General features: G+C 39.6%; 2 protein-coding genes across 6 annotated transcripts in view; both read right to left on the bottom strand.

Annotated features, from left to right (window-relative positions):
- Nucleotides 1-13,008, bottom strand: part of SLAIN1 (SLAIN motif family member 1) — a 49,506-nt gene extending 36,498 nt beyond the window's left edge. For both annotated transcript variants that reach the window (XM_038144519.1, XM_038144528.1), the window contains exons 1-2: nt 12,478-13,008; nt 9,216-9,355 (exon numbers count right to left, since the gene is read on the bottom strand). In XM_038144519.1, the coding sequence (XP_038000447.1) occupies nt 9,216-9,355; nt 12,478-12,926 (589 nt within the window). In that variant the 5' untranslated portion in view covers nt 12,927-13,008. The remainder of the gene's footprint in view (nt 1-9,215; nt 9,356-12,477) is intronic.
- Nucleotides 13,009-22,642: 9,634 nt separating this feature from the next.
- SCEL (sciellin) overlaps nt 22,643-27,481 on the bottom strand; it is a 70,558-nt gene continuing 65,719 nt past the window's right edge. For all 4 annotated transcript variants that reach the window (XM_038148667.1, XM_038148647.1, XM_038148657.1 and 1 more), the window contains 2 exons: nt 26,121-26,223; nt 22,643-25,081 (listed from right to left, as the gene is read on the bottom strand). In XM_038148667.1, the coding sequence (XP_038004595.1) occupies nt 25,065-25,081; nt 26,121-26,223 (120 nt within the window). In that variant the 3' untranslated portion in view covers nt 22,643-25,064. The remainder of the gene's footprint in view (nt 25,082-26,120; nt 26,224-27,481) is intronic.

The following is a 27,481-nucleotide window of genomic DNA, read 5'->3' as shown; positions in this document are numbered from 1 at the left end:
CTGCAACAATTTTGAAGCTAAGCAGACCAGCCTCTTCAGATTCCCTCAAGAAAGAACAATGTCTCCTGACACTAACTCAGAGCACATTCCTACATTTAAGGTTCCCTGGGGTGATTTCAGGTATCTCAAGGGAGACTCCTTAGGTAAACTTTGCCTTGCGAGTACCTTCCAGATGTACACAGCACCAAGAACTGCCCAAACATTTAACAAAGAGGCATTCTGTGCTCCTCACTAACAAGCAACACAGGTATCAGCTGGCAGAGGAGAGAGGAGTGTAACATCACCCAAGAACACGGTACAACAGGGAAGGCATGAGAATGGCACACAGACAGGAGTCAAAAGCACACAAATTGCAGAAGCACCATCAGCACAACTTCTACACTGCTGCAGCATCCTTCTGCCCCTGTCTTACTGTTCAGGATAAAAAGTACCCAGCAGCATCTTTTAAGTGTTTCCATCACCAGAACCTGTCATGTCCACAATAAGCAGAAATGGGTTTGGACAATATAATTTGACCTGTTCCTTCAAGCTTCTCTATAATGAAATATTTTATTTCTTCCAAATAATTATTAGAGATCTATCAGTATCCACATAAACCAGAAAAAGGTAAAATATTTTTTGGACTATGTCCACCACAACAGGAACATATGTGCCTACTTACAAATTGAGATTATTTTTTTCCATTATAAATAATGATCCATTTGTGATTATAGTGAAGTATTTCATACCCAGTGCTTCAAAAGACATTAATAAACAACCATGAGGCAGTCTGAATACTGGCTAGACAACTACAATACATGAAGCAGAAATGACAAAATAGAAAACTGATGACACTATGGAGGAACATGATGAAGCCAAGATTCTACCACTCCACCCTGCCCTGTTTCATGCTGGCCTGCAAATCACTCTATATCCTGCCTTTTCCGTGGTTTAGGAAGAAGGAACAAAGAACATAGAAAAGGTCTGTAAGCATTTCACAGAGTTGCTTGAAGGACATGGTAGACTTTTAGGAAGAAAGGACACTAGGATGTTAGGATGCTGAGCCAAGTCCTCTGTACCTGAAGGCAACAACACAACAGATGACTCAGTTGCTATCACCCAGGTAACAGTAGGCCACAAAACCCTGCCCTGAAAGGACTCCAAACATATTATGAAGAAAAAATTGCCTGAAGACAAAAGTCACAAATACATCAAGTGCCAACTAACTCGAAAATAAACCAAAAACTTTAAAAATATACGGTTCCAGAGAGACGCAAATTCTAAAGACCTACTACTCAATCCTATTCTTTCATTAAGTCTACACTGGAGTAGGACCTTGAGCCCAGTGAAATTGGAATTACATTATATGAACCACTCCTAAAGAATAAAACAAATTAGAGCCTCTAGCCCTAAGAGGCCACTTTAAATTCTGACACAAATCTTTACATAATTTTCAAGTGATTTTAAATGGAGTGGCAAGCAGCTAATACTACTTAAAGTCAACTTGCAGTGGCATACTTTCACCACAAGTGATCTTGCACTTACTTTCTTGAGTGCTGATAATTTTTCTATGAAATGACAGCATCAATATAAAGTGCATATTGTGTTCTCTTATATGTAGAAAGCAATTCTAAACACAAAAGACAATAAAATGCATACGTGCGCACAGAAGGGCCCACTTGTAGACAGCCTCACTTTAACACCTACAATCTGGAGCAGAACCAATCCTTCAGCATAAACAGCAAGGGCATGATTCAGTTACCTAAAACCAGAATGTAATGACATTTTGGTGCTCCAGCTGGTCTAGTTCAGCAAGGCTGTGGTGCAGATCCTGTATCATAACCATCTGCCCACCTAGATACACCAAGGATGCAAAAGAGCGTCAGATTATTCTTGGCACCCTCACTAAGATCAATGGATCACAGTCAAAAGTGACTGAACTTTAAACTATGTATTTACTAGACATAAACCTAAAATTAGGTGGAACAAACCTGGACCATTACATGTTCTATGAATTCACATAAATACCTGAGACCCAACAACAAGGTCCTCACAGCCAGACACAAGAGGACAAGCTCCATGTCTGGAGATGGAAATTGAGACACAAAATGTAAGTCCAAGGAAGATTCAATCACACAGATGTTGCTCTGTGATACAGATACAACACAAAGCAATACCCCATGCATCTAACTTAAGACCACCAGACAAAACAATAGAATTTACACCATTTCACCAGTGACTGGAATGTGGAACAAAACTTTTGTGCCTTTCATAGAAAGATACAGATGGCTACTGGTATGTGAAAACACAAAAAAATCCGCAAGCATCCTCCAGCCTCATTTTGGAGAATGAGCTTAGCTTCTAAACAAATGATTACAAAAAAGGTCAAGAAATATCATGAATGAAGAAATAGGAGACCATGAGAAACTATCTCTGCATAAGGCACCAGAGCTATTGTTGCAAAATGCAGAAGGTATTCAAAACTTGTTAAAAATCCAAATCCTTCTGATGCTAAGCACCCCAAGATTTTTTTTCTAATTAGTGGGGAGAAATTACTATCTCCAGACTCAGTTCACCCAACTGCTTAAGAACAGCTGGGTGGATGGTCCTTTGGCTTCTTCAGCATTAATGGACAGACAGTATCTCCCAAGATACTCTTTTTAGTATCAAAAAGAGCTCTTACAAATCCTTACTGTACTTAACTCGGAAACAATCTGTCCTCCATCATCTACAGACAAAACTAAGAAAGAACAACTGATCTCTCCTATGCAGCAGAGGACGCAATTCATCAACATTTACAGAGGAATTTATCTGACTGCATGAGGATATCTTCCAAGTTATCCACCTCGAACTCTGAGTAACCATTTTAGAATTCTGCACTTCAAGGTACAAGTCTCCTCACCCTGAATTAATTAATACAGGGCAGGCAGCAAAATCAACAGTGGTAATTGGTACTACCTAATGCGAAAAGACAAGTGAATACAAAGAAGCTTTCTTTCCAAATAGTAGGAGAAGTAGGAGACTTGTTCCAAATCACACTGCAAGAAGTGCAATGCCCCTCTCTACATTAGAGGGGCATACAGGGTTGGCTAAGTTGAAAAATTAGCCAAAGTGAAAATACAGAAATAAACCTTTTAGTAAAGCAGCAGTGCTACCTCTACCACACTTGTCTGCCTTCTGTAATGTTACTCCCAGCTCTCTTCTGCAGAAATGAAAAAAAAGAGACTGTGAAAGAAAGACAACATGGAAGACAAAAGCTGTAACAATAATTTGGGGACAAACAGTAAGTGAGCACATAGGACTATCAGAAGCAATAATGAAATGACAGCATCCAGAACAATCCAGTTTTGAAAAGATCCTCATTTCAACAGAAAAAATATCTCCATGAGGATGGGCTTGCAAATACCCTCAAGTCAATTATTAACACCTAGGTTTCTTTTTAATTTCTATACAGGAAAGTAGCTGCACACTTCAGAAGGCAATCCAGGGATTAGTACTCCGCTAACTCCTAACTCCACTAGGTAACACTACATGTGCCTGTACTTTTAGCAGAAAGCAGTGTTGATGCTACTTTTATTGCTTTTAGACATACAATGTAAGTTCAAAGCCTGTAATGCAGTGTGAGTATAAATTATTTTAAATAAGAATAAGCCTACTGAAATCCTCACATGAATTTTAACAGTGTTTCTAGCTGTTTAACCACTCATGATGAGATGATAATCCCAGCTCAGTAGTCACCATGGATTAAAAAACACACACTCTAAAATGGGATGGGTGTCTTCTCAACTGAGGCATGATCTAACATCACCTCTCTACCCTTACAGACACTTCAGAATCCAGCTTCCCCTTGCAAGTAAAATGATAGCCAGTACTCTATTCTAAGAAAGTAATTATGAGCTGCACAACAATCAATCCCCAAATATGAAATAAAACCCTTACATGGTATGTATATTGTAATTTAATAAAAAGTAGGAATCTCATTGAAGAGCTGTAGTAAAAAGGCAAGAAATATCTCTGAAGTTCATCAAAGGTTAAGTGTCTTATACGCATTTGTTGCCACAAGGGTTTTAAACCAAACACTTCCATCTTCAAGTGTACTTGCAGCGCAGCAGTGTTACAGTGACAGAGAGAAATACTCTGTTTGAAATGCAAGTCGAGTATCAAACCTGAGTTTTTCTCAATCAAAATACACAACTCCTCAGCAGTTTTGTACAAGATCCAGAGATATCAGCATTTGCAAAACCTCTAAGAAGTGCTTGGAATTATGCAGCTCTCACAAGAAATTACTTCAAATAAATGAAATCTATTACAAAGTAAGTGCTGTGCATGTATAGGTGCACTCCAAACACTAAGCCTGTAGTGCAGCAGAAGATGCCTAAACACCCTGACCTCCAATATGACATATTCCTCAGAAGGTACTAAGATGTGGATAAGAGCTAAGGCTGCTTATCATTTTTTATAAACAAAAACGTGCACAGAAAGGAATCAAAACTTCATGCCACTTTTTTCATTCTTTCTAGAGCTTTAAACACTTTATTTATGATGGAAACAACAATCACCTGTAAGCTTCTACACATTATTGCTTTCTGTCTCAAAAGCATTTTACATAGAACTAACCTGCATTTTATATGATCAAGAAAGCTACATGAAATTTTATTAATCCAGTTAAGTATCACAACATACATATCTGATCCATCAATGGACAGCAAATAAAAGTAAACCTAAAAAATCTACCTTAGGAAAAAAAACAAACCAAAATCCGCCTTGCCCTTGTTTCAGCACTGGACACACCTCAAGCATACCAGATAAAAACTTTTGTTCACTTTTTTTTCCCCCCACAGTATTTTCTATTTGTTTCTGGTGTTAATAAACTACAGCATAAAAATTCCCTATGACAGTGGTTTTTAACAGTTGAAGTGTATTCCATATCTTGAAGACTCATTATTTCACTATGAACCCGTGGAAAGTGGAAGAGAGTTAGGATAAGGAGACAGAACACTGCCTCTTCCTGAATAAGCCACAAGTTACACATCCAGGTAAAACCTTCTGCCTGGTGCCCTACCAGATTTCCTTTTTTAATAGGTAAAAAGAACACAGTACTGTCAAAATAAATAATTTTGTTTGGTCTCCTCATGGTTTATCTTCTGGGTACACTGTATGTTTGGACATCAACCTTAACTAGTATGTAACACTGGGACACAGCACAATAATGAATAAAATTCCACTAATGAGAATCTTTGTTTTGTGCAATCTCAAGCAAAGGAGAGAAGCTGCAATGGATCTGTTTCACAACAAATCTCATCATCCACAGATGACATAACAGCGTTCATCCTGAAGCACAAGAATAATTTAAGAAAGAAAACAGAGTTTACCTCCTTAAACTATAAACTATTACAGCTAACTGCAAAACCTACAGACTCCAGCTGCCTATTGTTCTTAAACATCTGAAATGGGGTTTCTCATCTAAGCCAAATTCTGAATCAAGCCAATACTTCATATTCCCCAATAAAGAAGAGCTTCCTATCTGGAAGGCTGAATTGGAGGAGTTATACTTTGGGACCTTGCATAAAAGCTGAGCTCCTACAGACTGACTCCTTGCTAAGCCTCTTAAGTCCTCAGTTTACCCACCCGCCTGCTTCAGAGCTTTTTCAGAAGTGAAGTTAGGCAGGGTATCTTCAGCCAGGGTGTCAGTCATCACCATCTCATCACTTTCAGAGGGCTTATACCCATCTGCATCAGCTAGGAAGTTTACAGGCCAGATCTCTCTGCTCACTGAATTAATGCACGTCCCAACATCTTCAACTACTGCTAAGAGAACACAGAAGAGGCTCTACACACCATTAAGACTGTTAGGTGGCCCTGTTCACTTCAATTAACCTAAAAAAATAAAATAAGACAGCAAAACTAAAATCCAAGCAGCAAGCTAACTGACCCTACAATATATAAAGAACTGCTGTAAGCATAACAAACCAGAAAGGTTTCAAACAAAAGATAACTGATGCAGAGTGAGAAGAAAGATGCGACCCAGTCCAGCCCACAGAGATAAAATGACTGAAACAAACAGCAAACAAATGTTACCTCAACACTGTAACTGCTCATGGAAAACAGGCATAATTCCAAGCAAAGATCCTATCAAAGGAGGTTACATTAAACTTTCATCCTCCTTAAAGCTAGCATGCTTAATCCACAGAAACAGGTTTGTAATAAGCCTAGTTCATTATAAACATTATAAAAGCTTTACCTACTTAGTGGTAGACCAGAGGAATGCTGACAAGCTTGTCCAAGTTCTCAGAGTGGCTCACAGAAGAACCACCTGCTGGAGACCACCTCTGTGCTTATAATAAACCTTAAGGATTTATGCCAAAATGAATTCTTAACTTCCACCATGAAATATTCAAAACAGTCATTTTCACTAGAAAAGAAACAGGCTGGTGAGCACAGCAAAGTGAAAAGAAAATACCACCATTCGAGTGATTTTCCGGCCTGAAAGACCAAGTAACTGTTAGACTATTTCACTGCTTTGGACTGCTCTGGCAGAAGTTTCTTACAAGACTTTTAGCCTTGTTATGAGATATCCCAATATTGGGATATTTCAAAAAACAAATGAAAACTTTTATGAAAATCAGGATGTAATGCAGTAAGAAAAATTCACAGGAGCAGGAATAAATGAGGCCAGGATTAAAAATCTTAGTAAGAAAATCAGAATTAATTACAACTCAAAAATAAGACTGGTAATTTTTTTTTTTGGCTCACACCTCTTCTCCCTGCATGAACTTATTCAGATATGCTGACTTTGCAGTCAAAAATCAGTTTTCATTGCTTTTTATTTCCATTTGCACTCTGGTGTCTAAAGAGCTGTAACAACTAAACTGGTTTCATTTTTGGCTAATGCACCATGCACTAAGCGAATTCTACCAATAAGCCATTTCAGAAATCACACTCTGGTACACTATAAATGTTTTCTGACTACTCATTTAATAGTTCTCAAGTACTTCAGTGTTCACCATTAATTCAGAGCCAAGAAGAAGAGGCACAAGTAGATTTCAAAACACCTTGAAAATGCCCTTGCAAGGCATATGGCTAAAAGGGGAAAATAGCATTCAACTTACAAGCACGAAGTTTGAAACTTCAGTACCAGAAAGAAGAATGCCATATTTAGTGAGTCACTTATAAAATCAGGATGGATTATGTGTACGTATTTATAAATGTATAATACTGATTGAATGCCCTGAAAAACAAAACATGGGGAAGTCGGGTTACAGAAAGTTTGCTGTACTTCAAAAACCAAATTATTAGATTCTTACAAAAGACTCACATCCAGTTGAAAAACTAAGGAATAAACAAATATGGTGAAATCAACTTCTAAAAATTTAAGAGTAAGAAGGATGACATTTTCTTATTATGTATTAGTTATAAAGGTACAGATGCTAAAAGAAAATATTTAGAAATACTAGTGGTAATCAAGTCTTTACTGAATTATTAATTAAAGCAATTTTACCAAAGAATTGCTGCAGTATAAATACAAGTCTATTCACTCCTTGAACATACTGCTCCCGTATTAGGTTTTATTTATGGCATATAATTTCTCAGAAACTTTTTACAGAGCTCAGGAAATTCATGAGCCAATTTCCACAAGCAGAACATATGGATCAGAGTAACTCACTGTCAACATAACTTGGTGACATATGCCATTTGCTGTGACTTCTGCAGAGAGAGAGAGACTGAACTGATAACCAGAGTGATTTTAATTTGAAACCTTTATTGCCTATTCAATTTAAATAAATCTTTTTAAGGGAAAAAAAAAGGTCAGGAAGTCCTCTTGCCAATTTCTACACTGACATTACAGGCTTGACTCAATGTCCATACTTGGAGCCTGCCCACTTGAGAGACCCTTGAGGAAGCCAAGGTGACATTAAAGGACAGTAAAAGCACAGGACTTTTGGAAGGTCTGCATCTGTTCTGAACAGAAATCAGGGTAACAGGCCATCTCAAAGGGCACTAGTTACCTATGTGGGCAATCTGAGCAGAGCTTCTACACCAGATTGCACCCCGTTGTTGGATGCCCAACCCCACACAGATGCACCTTCAGGTAAGCATGTGGGGTTGAGTGCCAGCACCCACTACTGTCAGTGGACTCGAGAAAGCTACTGAATTCATTCTACAGTCAACACCTAAATCTTGTCACCTGACTAGCTCCCCAGATTCCTCTGACTCTACACACAAATCTTCCATTCATAGTCAAATATGACACTCAGCTCACCCTACAGACACCTGAACTCAGATATCAAATTAACAAGCCAAAGTCCACCCTAAAACTAGATGGGATGAATACCATTATAGGAACCACAGTTTGGCCCACGTAACTGGAGGCAAACAGGCTCCACTAAATACTTCCAGATCAATAATCATTGTAGCATCTGTCATAGTCAATGCAAAGAGGCCAATGCCTTCAGAGCCTGATTCACTTAAATACTTGATTTTGGATAAGACTTATCCAGCTACCCACATCCTCCAAAGCATACAGGAACATGCTCAATCTCTCTTAAGGATGGCTATAGCTAACTTATACAGCCATATGTTCATGCTGTCATTAGCTTTATTCCTTCTTCTGTCATGTTCATGTATTGCTCATTTTCCACTTCTTTCCTAGTGAGTTATAAACCTTAATATCCTCCCTTAACTGCGTTCTTCAACAACACTTAATACAATCTTAATGAGACCCCAGATGGTAAGAAAATAAGAAAAGTGCTGTCTGGTTATTTATTTAAAAGAAAAGTCAGAGCACACAAAGAACTCTACAAGTTCACCAGCACTGCTCAGCCATCAGACAGATTCCAGTACCTGAGATTACCGAGAGTCCAACAAAACAGCACCACAGTCAAGTGACAGCTCTTCTTGGTGGGTGCTAAACTTAGCAAAGTTCCAACACTACATCATATGTTGACAAATATGCCTTTAAAGTCCTGGATGAAAGCTGACAAGTCAGAACAACAAGTTGTGCAGAAGAAAAAATGGATAACAAAGGAGGCAAATACTTTTAAAACTGCATGATCAGAAACGAAAAAATTCAATAATTTGTTAGCATTTATGTAATGAAGGAAGACTTGCATACATGTGAAGAAACTCCACATGTGCCATGTGTAAAGCCTGCTAAATTGTGAAAACACCAAAGAGGAGTGAAACACCAGACCAGAAATGACAACCTCCTAATAACGAAATTAACACAATAAGATTACCTTGCTCCAATCTAAAGCATAAGGAACGTTTTGCAGCTTCTATCTCAGGAGTTGGATGATCCAGAACATGTCTGCACCACTGCAGAGGACTCAGAGATTTCTCTTGAGGAGCGCGAGTCTTGGTAGGCAAGACGTACAACCTTTACCAAAACACAAAGAAGTATCAGCAAGATACACAATACTGCAGTCTGCTTTTGTATGCTCATTTTCCTATTAGATCGCTAATAATTTATAACATGCAAAGCCCTGCAAGAGGATATCTAATAAAAAGAAATATATCCTGAAGTAGAAGAGTTTACATTTGTTTTCTTTCTTCCCTCCTCAGAAATACAGGTGGCAAAATATCAACTCTACAGGTCTGACATGTCCAAACAAAGTTCAAGTAGATTTCACAATAAAATCTTCTATCTAATCACTACCATTGTCTAAATTTCAGCACTGCCCAAAGTTCAAATGTATTAGGTGCTGTACACACACCAAAGGTGCTCTTGCTTTTCCCTATACTTTATATTTACTGGAGATTTAGATAAATTCAGATGCTGAAATTATCTTCACACAAATGAACCAGCTGTTGTTCAAGTCATATTTGTAATGATGAAAAAACATTCAATGAGAAACACTGAAAATCTATTTTCAACATTCAACACCAGCAGAAAAGAAAAAAAAAAGCACACATGCAAAAAAAGGGAGTGTACGTGCATTATTCTCAGACAAGAGCTGGCAACTGATCAGTTGCACATCAGGAAAGCAGGTTTCAAAGCAGATTTCATGGGAGAATTCTTGAGGCTGAGATCTGGGTTGCTGCTGTCGCCCTGGCAGATTAGCAGGCACAGCAGATGCCGACTCACCTGGGAGAGTGCAAATCTTCCAGGGAGCAAACTATTCTTGTCTGCTGGACAAAACTCCGACTCACTTCTCCCTGGCCTGATCACCTCCGAGACACAGGGCTAGGGACACCCAGAGACAAATTCTCAAGGCACAGAAAAACACTTTACATGCCTTAAAGGGATCTGGCCTGTACAAAGGGGAAGGCCAGAAAGGCAAGACCAAAAACTAAACAGGATTTTGCCCCTCAAGGGGTCACTAACAGGTTGCAGCAGCTTTTCACCATCACAGTTTTGGCTCAAGAGCTACCAAAGTCCCACCAGAGCACCCCTTCTCCAGTGTCTGCTCCATGGAGCTCTTTGCCTTTGAAGTCAATCAGCACTGTCTATCCAGCTCACAAGGGAACAAATATCCTCACTGCGATTGCTATCTCTCTCTCTCTTGGCAATCCCAGCAGAGATCAACTGTTGAATTGCTCTGAGGAGAGGACTCATTTCCCCAGACTTCCTGCAGTGCCTGACCACACATTTAAAAAATGATACTGAGAAAGCCAAAAAGCAAAGGAATGAAAAGCTTTCAGGTTTCCTGCTAACCTGCAGAAGGTGCTTCAAAAGCTAAACATCTGACTGATGATCTTCCTGTAAAAAGCTAAACACTACAAAGTAGTAGTTTGACTTGTCTGCAGTTCAACAAGGTTGGTTGGTTTTGGGTTTTTTTGTAACTGCAGTCAAAAAAAAAAACCAAAAAAAACACCCAAGGAAAAAACAAAACCCCAAAGGTATTTAAGGCCTAAAATTACTAATCAAGAACTAGGATATACACTGAAGGCTTTGGCTTTCCAGGTAGCAGTTTGCTTTAAAGACTGAGATTACAAAAAAGCCCCAAGCAACTGGCATCACACGCCTGACCTTTCATGGACAATGACGGAGATTTATCCTTGAAATAAAAACATTCAACAGCTAAAACAACTACTCCTAGTGCAATAAATTTGTTAACAAATCGCTGTCATGAAATTCTGCCTGTGGACACATACATGTGTGACATATAGGTAAATTTTGGCACCCAAATCTAGGACTGCTCCCAGGGAAGAAATCAAATCGAAAATTTCACTATGGCATATAACGCAAGGATGACTGACTACCACCGTAAAATGTAAACAAGGAAAGCATTTTAACATGACATTATCAAACAAATGTGATATTCCTTAATGCTATGAAAGCTAGAAGTTAGAACCGATGTAAATTTTAAGTCTGGACTGACAAGCCCAAACCAGCCCTGCACACCAACCACACACACAATGAAGCAACACTGACAAAAATTTCCACACAATTTGTACATGATTCTCAAAAGCCATTTTCAGAAACACGGTATTGTGTGCCAAGAAGCACATACAACAATCAGAAACACTTATGATATTTAGATTAATTTTTGAACATTTTATCTTCGACCAAAATTAAGGATATTTTAACACATCTCAGCTTCTTTATACTACATTTTATTCTCCTCTGACATTAACTTATAGCTTGATTCAAAAACTAACCTCATAAAAAGGAAAGCTACATGGAAGCTCAGACAGATACCCTAAAACTTATTTAAATAAAGGTAATCTATATATTGCTATTGACACTTGAAAACAAACTGAGGATCAATGACGTTCCACATGGTTACACGGCCAAGACAGTATTCCAGCACTGCCCCTGCGATGTTCGCCCACGCTGCTGAAACAGGTTTTGAGGCCCCAGCTTTACTGATCTACTTATACCTCTACCTTGCAGTCTCCCGTTCTGTTTCTTTTTAAGCGAGTGTAACCATTCCAGGTTACGCACGTTAACCAGTCCAGGTCGACTTCATTTTCTGCTCCATCCATTCGCTATACATTTCCGATTTATTCCATTTACTAGCACCCTGCCGTGCCTTTTGAAGCTACATGGGCGCGTAAGATACACAATTTAGATCAACGTCTAAAAGACAAAAGCCCTCCCAAATCCCTGAAGATGGGAGTCAATTTGGCAGAGATTTTAGAATGAGCAGGCAGCGCTGCTCAGATCAAGGCTTTCCCAGAACGAAATTCCGCTATTTTTAATTCCTTATGTAAACACGGGGCTGAAACTAGGCTGAGATCTGAGCGATATTCCTCGGGGTGGAAAACGAGCTCTGCTCCCCACGGAGGGCGCGACGCCCCGGGCGAGCCGAGCGGTGAAGCCCCGACCTGAGCCGCGTCTCCTACACGGGGCCCTTCCCTTGGGCGGCACGGTTTGGAGGGGGGATGGAGGGGGGGGAAAAAAAGGAGAGAAAAAAGCAGATTTCAGTCTAAGCGGGGAGATCAACTGGATTTGGGGGCTAATGCTAATCAGAGCAGGGAGACCGCTGCGGGAGGCCCGGCCAGGGGCACAGCCGGGCCGGGCCGGGGAGCAGGGCAGGGCCGAGCCGCATGTACCATGTATCCTCGTCCTCTCCGCAGCCGTCCTCCAGCTCCAGCACCGCCACCTCGTCCAGCACCGTGGCCGCCGCCCCGGCACCGCCGCCGCCTTCCTGCCCGCCGCCAGCAGCCGGCGGCCCGGGCGAGGGCTTGAAGTAGGCGAGGGGCTCCGGCGGGCACAGCAGGGTGGGCACCGGGCTGGGCATGCACGGCGGGCCCGCGGCGGGGGGGCTGGCGGGGCGCAGCCCGCCCGGGGCCGGCGGCGGGGCCAGCAGCAGGTGCGGGCTGGGCGGGCCGGTGGCCACCGCGGCGGCGGCGGCGCGGCTCCGGAGCTGCTCGTTCTGCTTCTCCAGCTTCCGCACCAGCTCCTGCAGCTTCTTCACCTCCAGCTCGGCGCTAACGGCTGAGCCGGCGCCGCTCCCCTTCACCTCCGCCATCATCGCCGGCTTCAGCAAGGCAGCCTCCATCCTGCCGGCCCGCTGCCGCCGCCGGCACCTGCTCCGCCGCGCCGCCGGAGGGCAGCGCCCGGCCCCCGGGGGAGGCGGGAGCGCCGGGCAGCGCCGCTCGCAGCGCCGGGGTCCGGCCCTACGCCGCTGTGCCCGCCGCCCGGCCGGCCGGCCTCGCGCCGCCGCTCCTGCGCCTCCCGTTAACGGCGGCGCGGGCGGGATCCCCTCCCACTCCGGCAGCCCGAGCGCCGCGCACACGCACTCGGCAGGAACAAAGAGCCGCCCGGCGCCCCCGCCATCCAGCCCCGGCGAAGGGCGGCACGGACCACCTCCGAGGGGAGCCCCGGGTGTTTCAAGAAAAGTACCTTCCCCCCGCTGCACCCCACCGCCGCTCGCCCCGCCTCGCCCGCGGGCTGGATCCGGCCCAGGGCGCCGCGCCTCTCGAGAGCCGTGTAATTAGAGCCTGGTGGTGTCAGGGCTGTAATTATGCAGATTGAGAGTGTGAGGGGAATGGGAATCGCAAATAGAGGCTTTGTTGGGCTTGAAAGGAACTAATTCAGCCCAAAGCCGCCGTTTGTAGGTTTGAAACATGCTGATTCTGGGAGTTTTGGCACAAAGCGAGGAAAGCGACGCGTTTTTGAAGTTGCGTTGCTCCTGAAGCAAACACTGAACCGAGCATTGCAGAAAACTACGTAACTATGTATTGGTTGTGTGTAGGAGAGCTCCTGAGGTGAAAGATGCCCTCGTATCGAAATATCTTTCTTAACACAGTCCAGATACATAGGTGGGCTTGTATCTTGCAAATCTTTGAGAGAGAGGTATGAGTAGTGTTCTCTTACGGTAGTGGTTTTGCGTTGTCTTTCATTGCCCAGCACTGTAAGAAGCCATTGCTTGTGTCCCTTGTGTCACCTAGAAGGTGAGCAGGGATTCAGTGTTGCCCAAGACAGCTCAGGCGTCACACAACCATCGTTCAAGTTCATTTCCTCTGGTTGCAGCTTTAGGGGACAGCCTTCTAAGTCACAGTCCTAAGTCTCCTACGGCTCTGATATGAAATCAGGAGCAAATCTCATGAAGTCAGGGCAGGTTTAGATTAGATATTATGAAATATTTCTTCATCAGAAGTGTCATCAAGCATTAGAACAGAGTGCCCAGGGAAGTGGTTGAGTCACCATCCTGCAAGTATTTGAAAGATGTGTAGATGTGGCACTTGGGGATGGTTTAGCGAGGAGTTGGCAGTGCTGGGTTAGCAGACTCAGTGATCTGTGATGTCTTTGCCAGCCAAAATGATTCTGTGAGTCTGAGGGTTATAATTTGCTCAGCTACCCACTAAATATAGCTATTGGTCAGTCACTACCCAGTTCTTGAACATCAGCTTTAGTCAGCCACTGCTGCCTTCACCCCACTTTGTTGCTGTCTCAGGTTTCTGGTGTAAGGAGGAACAGACAGTGATTCTCTGTTCAGGGCATAAGCCAACTTTGAAATCATCCAGCCTGTTTTGTTTATAATCTGGAAACTTTCTTCTGCATGTGCACAAGACAACAGCACTATTGTTTGTCAGTCTTTGAAACGCTCTTGCAGTATAGATAATAACAACCAGTCCTATAAGAATGACTGGAAAGGAAGCTAGAGTGGAGTACAAACCATTGACTTCCAGATGATATAACTTCTATCAGAGTAAAGAGAGAGAGAGAGAGTAAATACCCCCAGTTGCCCCCAGTGTACTACTTTAAAACTAGATAGCACTTAACCCAAAACTTTGGTTGTGTCTTCTCTGTCCCTTTGGAAGAAAGAAGGGGAAAATGTTGAGTGTAAAAACCATCTGGCCCCAATTCTGCCATGTTTTATTAGAATGAGCGACAGAGTCCAGTTTTCACTACTACAGATAGCTGTAATCTTTATTCCCACCAGTAAAAGGAGAATTGACATGTTTAGTCCCAGGCAAAATGTATATCTCTCTGTTTGTTATCACTAATAATGGTACTAGCCTTAATTCTTGGAACTGCATTCTTAATCCAGTAAGATTGCAAAATGATATAAAAAGATCAATTGGCAGCATATGTAATATTGAGTTTATTATACATCACTAGTGTACAATGAAAAAAAAAGCCAAGAAGCTTATTATAATATCAGTGCTGGAGGATGCAACGAGGCAGTAGAGGTGCAGTTATATACCAACTTTTTTTTTTTTCACTGAAAGCGTAGTTAGGCATTGCAATAAGTTGCCCATTTAGGTGGTGGATCCACTGTCCCTGGAAGCATTCAAGAGATGTCTGGATGTGGCAGTTTGGGATAGGGTTTAGGAGTGATAATGGTGGTGCCAGGCTGATGGTTTGAATGGATGCTCTTGAAGGTGTCTTCCAACCCTGATGATTCTGTGAAATACTCAAAAGAGATAAAAAATGGAGGATTTTTTTTTTTAATTTGAACCAAAGATGTAAAGTCTTTTAGTGGACCAGCAAAAAAAAAAACCACTAAATGGGTATCTGCAGTTTTCAGTAGTCATAACAGGAATATGACAGTGTGATCTGGATATTGCATCAGATAATATCTTGATGCAGACACCAGTTTGGAGATACATCAGAAGACACATTTGGAAACAGGGTAGAGCATGTAGCATCATAGCAGAGGATCTTAAGAGTCACCATGGGAATGCTTGTCCTCAGTTATGATTACAAGCAGTTGAAACTTTTCAAATGCCCTCTGCTGTTTGTATCACCTACACAGAAGTTGCTTGCAGGCATTGATTTCAGAACTCGGTTGCCAAAGAGAAAAAGCTTAGGACTCGGTGTCATGCCCTAGCATGGGTACAAATGCATCTTTTCCAGACAGATGCATTGATCACAGACATCATACCACCAGGAAAATGGTCCAGAGATTGGCTCCCCCTTGACTGGGACTTCATAAGTCTACCAGTATGGGTACCCAGTCTAGCCATTGTATGGCTAGAAAGCAGCTTGAAGTTGTGCATACTTCAGCTACCATGCGCACAGTCAGTGTGAGATACTCTGTCTTTTTCAGGCCTTTCCTGTACAAGTGGATTTAGTAAAGGGTAAAAATGCATTTCACTGTGTTGCTCTATTTTAAGTGTACTTGTAATTTCACTAACACATAATTCCACTAATAACATAGCTTCACACAGAAGTGCTAGCAGGTGAAATGTATGTTGATGAATACACTGTCCCATGGTTTTCAGGTTGATCGGTTTCAATACTGCAGAGATGATTTGAACATCTTAGTTGTTTAGATAGGTAACCTAATTGTTTGGGTTTTTAAACATAAATTACTCTCCTCCCAATTACGTTACTAATAAATTGTTAATGAGTTCCATTCAGTATGCCAGCAATAGATCATGGGTTTGATAAACCCAGAACTTCATCAGCACTTTACAAACCTCACTGAAGGCTTGATGGTTCCATTCTATTTTTTACAGCATTGATAAAATGTGTCTAACACCAACCCCAACCATCCTAATGTGCCCATGAAACCTGTTACTCCTGGACTTGAGAAATCATATGTCCTAAAAATCAGTAGAAATCTGCTATAGAATTCTACTTATACAGTGTCCTATGGTAGGAATTTCTGAATTAGTGTGATCACTAATAGGGTGTCGATGCAGAGAACAAAGAAGCAGGAAGTCCGCAAATCCCATCTGCTCTTTTCTGGTAATAAGCTTGTTGCTTTATGCTGCAATAGCTGCAGGCTGGATCTGCCTTTCAGGCAAGCCAGTAAAGAATTAATTGCTGTAATCCAGTCTGGGCTATACAAAAGATTTGTAACAATAAGGTCAGAGCACGAACAGTAAACTCCAAGTCTCGTGAGATTATTTTAAAGTGCAGTTCCAGTCTGAAAAATTACTTTTATAAAAATAGAGCCACTATCATGCCAGCAGAAGTGCATCCTATCCAGTATTCTGCCTTTAGCTAGGGCTGATAGTAGCTTTGTAAGGAAGAAATCTCAGAAACAAGAAAAATATTGAGGGATATTTTCCTCTTCAGAAGTCATTGAATCAGGACATCTGGATCATTTAATTTTGATAGCAACCAATGTGTAATAATATTCCATTTGCTGAGTCCCATTTTTAAGCCATTTTAAACATGAGGGCTCTACAACCCCCTGTGGCAATTAGAGCTGCAATTTAATAATGTATTGTTAGAAAAACTACTTCTTATTATCTACTTTAAATCTGCTGCTTAGTAATTTGATTGGGTGCCCCTTAGTTCTGGTTTTCTGAGAAAGACAGAATGATTAATCATTCTCTATTCAGCTTCTCTTTGTCATTCATGACTATATGAAATGTAGATACTTCTCTTCCCAGCTGACAAGCCCTAATTTATATAGCCTTATCCCCACAGAAGTCAGGCCAAACCTCCCATTGTTTCCTGTCTCACTCCATAACAAAACCGGAATTTTCTAACCCATTGTTTTCTTTCTATTCCCACTTCATGTTTTCTTGTAAAGCCAAATGTTCTCAGTTAAAGAAATCAGCTTAACCAAAAGCATATTGGCTTCTTCAGAAACACTCATATATTCATGAGCATGCCCTGCTTTAAAAAATCTGTGTAGACTCTCCTCCAATATATCATAATCTCCGTATCTTCTGTACTCTGTTATTTATTCCAATTTTTACAAATTGGCTTGATAAAAAAAAAAAAAAAAAAGACTGAATGAAATGTAGCTCCCCAGAGCAGTTTTTGTGGTTTTTTCAAGGCTGATGTTCCAGCTAATGCTTCCAATTTGTTTGGCACCAAGCCTGCTTTGATTGGTAGGATGAATGTTTGTGAGAAGTTCAGCACTGTCACACTTGAGCTGCCATAGAGGTTTTGCACAGATGCTACCTAGACCTAGCAGTTTGTTATTGTTAAATTTATGTTTACGCTGCATTATTTGAGCAATTAATCACTTTCCTGAAGTTACAGCATGGATTCTTCATTCTCAGTGTGTCTTGCAAACATTTTGACTTCCTAGCTGTTGCTAATTTCATGCTAATTTGCTGTCTCTTCTCTGAACTACCATGGTTCCTTTGGGCTTTTTCCTTATTTAATTAATATTCAATTGAAGTACATTGTAATCACCATTAGAATGGATTTACTATAAGAACAAATCCAAAATTGCATCATTTCAGTGAGCTCAAATTGCTCCAGTGCTTATGGTATCCAGAGATACTGTCTGTGAATTAAACTTGGGGTCTGCTAGTTTGTAGATCCATCTAGACAGAATTATCCATGACAACTCTTGTTCAAGGGGTTGTTATTTGATTGTTATCAAATCACTCTGACTTTCAAATGCTTTAGACTCCCTTCCCTTCCCTCCCCCCCCTCCCATCCCTTCTGTTTATAATAAACTGAAAGCATCAAGCTGAATCTTGCAAATCAGGATGGGTTTCTTTCTAATGATCTTCATCGATAACAAAGACTAATTAGACTTTCAAAGAAGTTTGAATATTTACATTGTCTTCAGTATACAAAGATATTGGAGAGTATAATTTGGTTTACCACTGATGAATAAGAAAGAGAAGGTTGAGGGGGAGATGTTGTGTTCAAGGTTATTGTTAAATGAGGTGATAACCTAAAAGTTTTTGAAACACTGTTTGAGTGTGAAGTGCTGAAGATCACAATGACAGAAATACACCTTCTCTCCAGGAGGCTAAAAATCTATGACACACCTTCTGCCAAGATTCCAGATTTCCGCATGACTTGCCTTCAGGGAACGGTGGCTGTTGATTTAGGAAAAAATGCCTTATTTCCTGATAACATGATTATGTGGAATCATCTAACCCTGGTTATGATTTTTTTCCCTTTTATTCATCTTCTGTCATCTTTACTTTTTGTCTGTTTGCATATAGTTGGGGAAAGAGATTGAAGAAATTCATCAACTTTGCAAAAAAGTGGAAAAAATTACAACCCATGTTAGCAAGTCCATCATGTGGATACATAAGTGATTTTTACAGTTTGCAAAATGTTAGCTAAGTGTAAGCCAATAGACTCAAGACTTTATGATGCTGCAAAGTGGTTTAGAAGTTATCATCCTAAAAAAATAAACAGCAATGTGCTTAGCATTGGTTATGTGTTGTATGTAGGATAAAAATTAAATCATACAAAAAACCCTCAGTCCAGCAGTAATTGTGTTTGAGAAGAAACATCTGAGTGGCACCATGTCAAAGGAAAATTTGCAGTTGCTTGAAGGGCTTTTCTTGTGTCAAAGTGGGCATGTCAGCTTTTCAGCTAGGGAATGGTTTAAAAAAATGAGTACCTGAACTTTCATCCAGGTTCAGTTTGGTCGAGCAAGACTCTTTGCTGACTATCCAGAAAAGCTCATGTATTTTTTTTTTTTTTTCTGTCAGGTGGGATAGAAAAAAAAGCCTGTAAAAATAGTGTGTAAAAATTTGTGTGTAAAAACTTGCCCTTGCACTATCTATAGCCCCTTGAATCACAAAAGATACACTACAATGGCAGGGATACCTAGAGGGTAATTTAGGTATAGTTAGAAAACTTACATCCAAACTTTTTTTTTTCTGGACCCACTGTTCCACAAACTATATAACTTGCAGAGTACTTGAGTTCTTTCCTGTAGCATCACTAGACTGGCATAAAACCCCTTGCCTTTCCTCCTGCCATGCCAGAACTCCTGGGTCTGGATATTGATGGGTCTATCACAGGCGGTGATGGATTTATCAGTCTTACTCCCTCTGGGTCCCTTTTGTCCATCCTTGAGATGTACAATCAGTGCTGGACACACTTCCAGGGCTGGGGGAGAGCTGGTCTAAAACCAGCCCTTTCTGGGACAATCTGGAAATAGAAGAAATGCAGTACAGCAAAGGTATTTCTTGAGTACATTCACTGGACTGATGAAGGGTGTATGAATTGTGGTATTACTAAAGGAGTGTATTCTTCTTAGCTAGATCTTTTCCTTGTGTTTGCTCCAATTTCATAATGAGAAGCAAAGTCCCTGATATCTTCACTCCCTGTTTCATTGATGTTTCTACTGAGGAGATTCTGATTCTGAATTGGAAGGCAGCGGCATTTTTAAATAGTCCTGGTGATCTCCAAAGTAAAACTCAGAAACCACAGTTCTCAAAGCATGTGCCCTCCTCTGACTGGGTATTTGGGATGTGTCTCACTAGAGTGGAAGAGGCAGAAAAAAACATTGCTCCTTCCCCGCTTTTGTCCTTCAGCTTTCCACAGATGTCAGTCATGTCAGAACTGGAATGCTTGCTCCCAGACAGAATTTTGCTGTGAGAAAACTGGTGTTTTGTTCAAAAGGCTTTTCTGTTACTTTCACATATATTGCTTGGGCAAATGGATAAAGTCAATGCTCAAATGCATTATCAGTTGTGAAAACAGCTAAAAACAGTGTTCAAATACATTATCATTCACATACTTTTGTAGATTTCCCAAATATTGTTTAACTATTTGGCTATTTGAAATTACAGTGCTACAGCTATGGTTAGCTGTATTCTCATTCTTAATTCCAAGATTTGAACTACATACAGGGATAATATAATTCAAATTTCCGTGGGTGGAAACTCCCTGGAGGAACCAGAAGATACGAAGACAGACCAATGCTTTCTGGAGTATTCATCTTAAAGTCAACTTTGACTATTAATTTCAGTGGCACCATTATTTACAACAACACTAGTACTGTTAAAACTCCTTAATTGACTTATTTGCATAATGCTTTCATCTTTTTCATAATGTTTTCTCCATTTTCTGCTTCTTTTAGTATTTAAACATGCAAAAATGGCTTGAATGACAGAAATTTGTCCTTTCTTTCCAGAATTGATTGTGTCTTCTTTTTTTCCTGAGTAAGTAGTTTTAAAATGTTGGCTGCCAATTGTTTTGACCACAATAGCTGTCTAAGCTCCCTAAACAGATGTCTGATGACTGCACAGCAATGCCAAGATTCAGACAAGCGCTTTTGGCATGATTATATTCAGATATTGATTCTAACAGGACCAAACCAGTCACTTTTAAGTCCTGGCACAGCCTACAATGCTGTAGCTGTCAATTTATAACTGACACTGTTATAAAAACCCCATGAAAAAATATTCCATTTCCAAGCAGCTTTCTTGGAAAGGTAGGTAAACTGAATTTTTCTTGTGTCATTCATACAGGTGCAGCAGTACCACCCAGAGGCCACTGCTGTGCTGGACACTACACAAACTGGAGAGAGTTCCTGTCCAAAAGGGCTCAGAGGCTGGAAAGGCAAAGAAAACACTAAGGCTTAGAAAAGATTATCATATAAAGATGTATTTGTAATAGTTTTCTTATGAAACGCCCCAAAATTTCATTCTCTCACTGTCTATTCAAGCCAAATCTAAATGTAGACAACCCCTCTAATCATTGACATTGCTTTTAATTCTTAATTAGACCACTTGGATGAGATGAGATGAGAAAATTCCAGGATTTGGTCTTTGGTCCCAAGACTATGTATTTTTTGTTCAGGAGTCATTCCTGATCTATCAATAAGCATGTAATGAATGTGCAAGCAGTGTGGCTATCCAGTGGAACATAGGCCATAAGGATCCAGCCTGCTCTGGGCAGGGAATGTGGCAAAAAGACTACCAGCAACATCTTGTTTATTCCACACACCCAGCTGTTCCACTGTGTTACAGTGCTTAGGTATGTTGTGGGAGACATTGAACCTGCCACTCCCATTTTCTGTGCTCATTTCCTCTGTTCAGAGAACATAATCTCCATGGTTTTAAAAGGTGGTTGTTATTGAGGTGTTCAAGAAGGTATCATTTTAGCAGATTGTGCCAAACATATTTGAGAATACCTGCAGATTCTTCTCTCTGAAATGCAAGGGATGTTTGTAAGTCCTAGTTCTGCTGATGATATTAGAGTTGAGTTGCTCAGACCAGGCAAAGCACAAAACAGAAGAGGAGGCCTTTGAAGTCAAAGAAGGACCTTATCAGTTTAAGAACTGAGTAGTTCTGCATCAATTAAGCAGCTAAACAGAGCTATTTTGGTCAACAATTTCAGACTTCAGCACATCAAACCTACCTATGTATTTAGTCTCTTTATCCTTTGTCTTTATGGAATGATGGTTGTCTCTGCTGCTGTGAAGAAAAATGAGGTGGTGTGGTGCAGCAGAAGGAAGAAAAGGAGGCATTTCTCCCTTGTAGTCTGGCATCAACTAGTCTGAAAGCTGAAATCACCTCCTGGTGTAATAGAGCAGCTACAATGAGCAATATTCAAGTATGATCAGAGAGCAAAACCAACCAAGAAAGTGGGTTCTTTTCATTCTAAACAGTGAGATTATGTTAAAGCATCAAGTATCAAGGAGGGCAAGCATAGTTCTGACCTTATTGTTGTGACTAAATAAACTGAACACCTGAAGCTATCTCAAAAGTACACACATCCCAATACGAAGAAGCAAGGAACAGAAGTGACCTACGGAATAAATGTGAGATCCATTTGATGTTTTTTACAAGCCTAGGTAAGGAGACTCTGGGAAGTAAAAGAGTCTTGTCAAACTGACACGGATCTTTATTTCAAGAGGAAGAGAATGAGTGGACAGTGTTACAGATGTTTATCACTCTGTGTCAAGTATTGATAGAAAGGGATGCTCAGACTGAGCGTTCTGTGGGACCCTACACAGGATACAACAGAATATATTAACATGCAAAGATGTTCTTATGACATTCCTTGTTCTTGTAAGTATCAGTAGTTTTGAAGCAATCTACATATTTAAATGTATCAATATGCATTATATGCATTATTTCACTCCTTTCCTCTGATTGCTTAATTCCCCTCCCCACAGAGCAATGCCCCAGCTTTGTAAAATAAAGTATCCATTACACACTGAAAAAATGGGCCTGATGAATCACAAACTCCCACATAATTCAATACATCATTTCTCAACACAGTTTTTCAGTCTAATTTAATGCATTATTGAAGATAACACGTTCATTAAAACAGCTGCCAGCAAACTCTTCATTTGGATTGTTTCATGGAAGGACTAGTCAAAGGGAAATGAAACACCACAGGCTAATGATATGCAAAAAGGACAAAAAACATTTAAGTTTTGATACATTGGTATTGAGATGTTAATATGATTTTTCTTAATGAGTACTGCTCTGCCAGATACGGTAAATCACAAACCTGGTGTTTCTTCTTAGCCAACTTACAACATATAATAAAAAATAACAAAAAAACACATGGCAAAATTACCAGGGCTGTTCAGTGAGGATGACTGAATGAGCACAGAATTATTATTTGTTGTTTCTTATTGCTGATTCTCTGACAGTGAGCATTTAAGTAGCAGATATTTTCATCCAGAGCTCCTGGTCCCTGGGAGAGTGAACTGAAATCTCTCATCCCCTCAAACACTAGGAAGTCCTAGGTTCTAATGTGCTGGCTCAAATGAATGTCTAACATCTTTCATTGTAGCTGGGCTTTAGCAATAAGTGTTGGTCTCTCAACAGGACCAAATTTGTGACATTAAAATTTTGCCAGTACTTTTTTCACCCCATTGTACCATTGTTTACTGGTAAAGCATGGAATTTTAACAATTATAGTTTAACTAGGACATGTCATCAGCAAGAGACACACACCAGAAAAATTATCAATAACTAAAGATTTATTAGAGTTACTGACATTAATTAATAAGATATTCATAAAATTAACAAAACAAAACATCTGCTGTCTCATGTCTCCATTGCATAATCAATCTGAACATCCTTTAAGCCAGACAACATACTTAACTCAGCTGCAGGCCCAGTGGTTTAAATCACTCAGACATCCATACCTCTTGCCTGCCCTATGAAATGTGCAGTCAAGGAGGGAGAGTTTGACTGGGACAGCCACTCACCAGTCTATTATTAAACTATGGCTTTAATACTTTGAATGCTTTTAAGCTCTTTCCTAGGTCCAGCAGCCTTCAAACACTAACTCTGTCATGTCCAGGAAGTCCATTTAAACTGAGATGTAAGGAAGAAAAATTTGTTCTGAATAAACCATAATCTAAAGCATCTAATGATAAAGACTAGTGGTCAATACCTTTGTCTGTCCAGTAAGCTACTGAACTATTGATTATTTTAGACAACATATTATAAAAAAGCATGAATTCTTCTTCCAGTTTCAATACTTATATTCTCTCCAAAAGGAAAAAAAAAGGTTTCACTGTAGTCTCAATGGAAGGAGTGTAAATGACATAGTGTAGATGTCTAGAAATCTGAGCTGTTCATTCCAGGTTCCTTTGCAAACCGTGGAAATAAAGATGTACATTGATTAATGTCACAGTAAAATAGATGTTTGCAATCTGACCAATTGAATTGCTTCCTACAAATGTCTGTTTCTCTATATAGGATAGAATAGATCAAGTAACTCAGAAACAGAAATCTACACTGTAGATGTATAAATTTAGTCAAGATGAATCCATCCAAAGTGTTTCAATAGTCAGTTTAATAAAAGTAGGAATGATAAATACAACAACATACTGTCATGCAAAGTAGGTGTTTCATTATTTCATGGCAACTATTAAGTGGACACTTCTTAAAAAAATGGTGGTTAAATAGTTACCAGAATTGCAAACATGGAATGGGGTAGTTCTTAAAACCCTCTAGCAATTTTTGTCCAGATTCCTTCTGCAGTAGTAGCGATGCATTTTCCAAAAATAATTTGTTCCATCTCAAACTTATCATTTAAGTTATTTGGGAAGAACCTTTCTCTGGAGTTTGATGTCTCCCCTTGAAGGTGCAGACTGTTTTCCCTCTGCATGAAAAACAGTCATTTAAACTGAATTACTGACTTCTAAATGGCTGATCTTGATGAGGAGAATCCCATTCATTCTATATTAAGCAAACAGGTCTTTATATTGGAGGAAAAGAGAATACAGCCCCTTCTAAACAAATATGTAGGAATGTCCTGGCATTCAGAAAATTTCAATAACTTATCATTGATTTTACGTAAAATTTAATGGTTTCACAGATCTGATAAATATACTGACCAGTGTCTTGTTTTGCTTCCTGCAATGTATGTATGAAAATGCATCTAAATTCCCATTAAAATAATTCTTTTAATAACTATGCAGTAGGACTTCATTCAGAGAATTCCTAGCAGTAAAAATTAATAACTTCCCACAGTGTTTTGAATTAACAGGCCAATACAGTTAACTAAACAATAGTAATTTCTTCATCATACGTTCTGTATGTCAAAATTAGAAGATCCATTTTTCTGCAAGAGAGAAAAGATTGGTCAGAGATGCCAAGCAAAGCAGTATGCTCTAAGTGTCCTACAAAGAAACTTCAGGTTTTTTTTTTCTTTTTTAGAATGTCCACTGAAGTCTAACTGTCTGTCTTGTAACTTGATGAAATAGGACATGCCAATTTATTGTGCTTAATCCTTGGTATGTCTTTCTATAGTTATATAATTGTTACTTACTATGCTTTATTAATTTTCTAATCTGATTATTTGCAAAATTACCTATTCCCGTCAGATTTTGCAATGAATTAATAACAAAAGTATTTTAAGAAAACAAATTTTTAATATAATTTTACTTAACATGATCTTATCTCAGAATTACATAGTTGAAGACCAGCTTGTGGGAGTATTTCATCTACACGTCTGTTTGTGTTAATTTGGTACAGAGGTGCTGATTTATAGTATTGTGAAATAATAATTGCCATGAAGAGAGAAGACTTAAAATCTAGCAACTTCTAGAAAAATTAATAAAACAAAATGTTTATTTGTCCCTGCCTTGCACATTTTTTTTCTCACTTTGCTCCTCACAAAGGAATCATAGTCACATGTAATATCTTCATTATGATTTCATAGATTTTGTATCTTCTCTTGTCACAATTACTCCACTAGGTTAAAAAACCTCTGCACCCTGGCTTATTCGTTTCATTAGAACAATCTGATTCTTAGATGGCCTTGCAATTTATTTTCATTTCCAGGGCAAGGTGCCATTGTCCCCCTCTAGGTGTCTCTATTGATTGCACAGGTACAACTCTACAGAGAGACATGAAGAGGCAAACTTGCAGTGTGACCAAGATCTCCCTCACAGATACAGAATAATTGTGTCTAGAACCTGGGGTTGGATATCATCCTGAGTGCCCAGACTTACTGAAGTAGATACTTTGGAAAGGTTTAAGTACCCACAAATGATCAAAAGCAACAGCTGTGTTGTCATATATTGAAGTCTTTTGAATGAAGTTCACTAAATGACTAAATGGTTTTTCCCGCCTTCAGTATTATACATCTTGTGCCTTACCTTTAACTTTGGAATAACAAGGCTCACAGTGCACAGTTTGTTGGTAAATCCAAATGCTGTCTCCTGCTTTTAGATCTTCCAGAGGTCTCTTACATACTTCACACTTCAACACACAGGTCAAAGAATGAAGAAAAATTAAAATGAAACATTTCTCTAATACTCTTTCTCAGCATGCTTTCCTTTAGGAAACAAGCAACCCCAGACCAGAATAGGAGTTATTAATACTGCAATATAAAAAATGAACTCTGAAAGAGTAGTTTTAGAGAACAAGAAGTTAGATATCTGACTATGTCACTTTTAGATATCTAAAAATCAGATACCAGTGTCTCAACTGGTTGCCTAGGTACTCATTACACTCAACAACCCTGTCCTTCCCCCAGACATTTCCAAAGCATACTTTAACTCTCTCTGTTGGAGCTTAGGGTTTATCCTACAATAAGACGAATTACCATTTTGAGATCCTTTTCCTTCTTCACTGACTAAAGGGAGAATGATCACACATAATCATCTAACTCAGAGGAGATCTTAAAGAATCTAGATCTGCTTATTTCGAAATATCACACTTTATCTTAAAAGTTAACTATGTTTCCCATTCTTGCAGTATCTGGACACTGCTTTCACTAATGGTTCAAATAAGTTAATTTTTTGAGATAGAGAAGCATTGCCCATGTTTCACATATGAAAATGCACAGATACAGAGGCTGGTTTACCAAGAACACAGGGAAAGCCTACAGTGGATCAAGAAGCATGGTAATTGGATACAGAAACTAGGATCTTGATACCCAGATAATTTTACTTATTTATTTTAATCTGATTAAAGAATAGTAAATTCCAGTTTCTTTGGATATTTTATCCACTGGTAAGTGAAAATCAGCATTAGTATTAAGGTCCTACCAAAACAATCCACTGTCTTCACTGATTTTATATTTCTTTGTTTAAATCAGCAAAAGGGTGGCCATGTGTTCAAAGCTCTGATCACTAATATTAGCTAGAATTTTTACACAGAGGAAAAAATCTAAAATTTGGGTTATTTAATTAATGTACTTTTGGTATATACCTTTACAAGGAAATGAAGATGGTGTACTGCTGTCAGCTATGTGCAAATCTCTAATGGATACAGGGTAATAGTTAGGAGCTAAATGAATATTAATTATAAGAAATTGCACTGCTTAGCTAAATATATACCTACAAGCATGAACCACAGACCTACATCAATTGTTTAATTTTTTTTTGGCCAATGCTTTCATAAGTCTGTAGTTATACAAAAATTAAGCTGAATATTCCTGGCCAGACAGGTCCCCATTTGATAGTAGGCAACAAAAAAAATATAGTTTAAAAAATAAACATAAGTATTTAACAGA

This window comes from Motacilla alba, chromosome 1 (assembly GCF_015832195.1).
Source record: "Motacilla alba alba isolate MOTALB_02 chromosome 1, Motacilla_alba_V1.0_pri, whole genome shotgun sequence".
Classification (NCBI taxonomy): domain Eukaryota; kingdom Metazoa; phylum Chordata; class Aves; order Passeriformes; family Motacillidae; genus Motacilla; species Motacilla alba.
The sequence above is the reverse complement of the archived record's forward strand: the minus strand, read 5'-3'. Positions and strand labels throughout refer to the sequence as shown.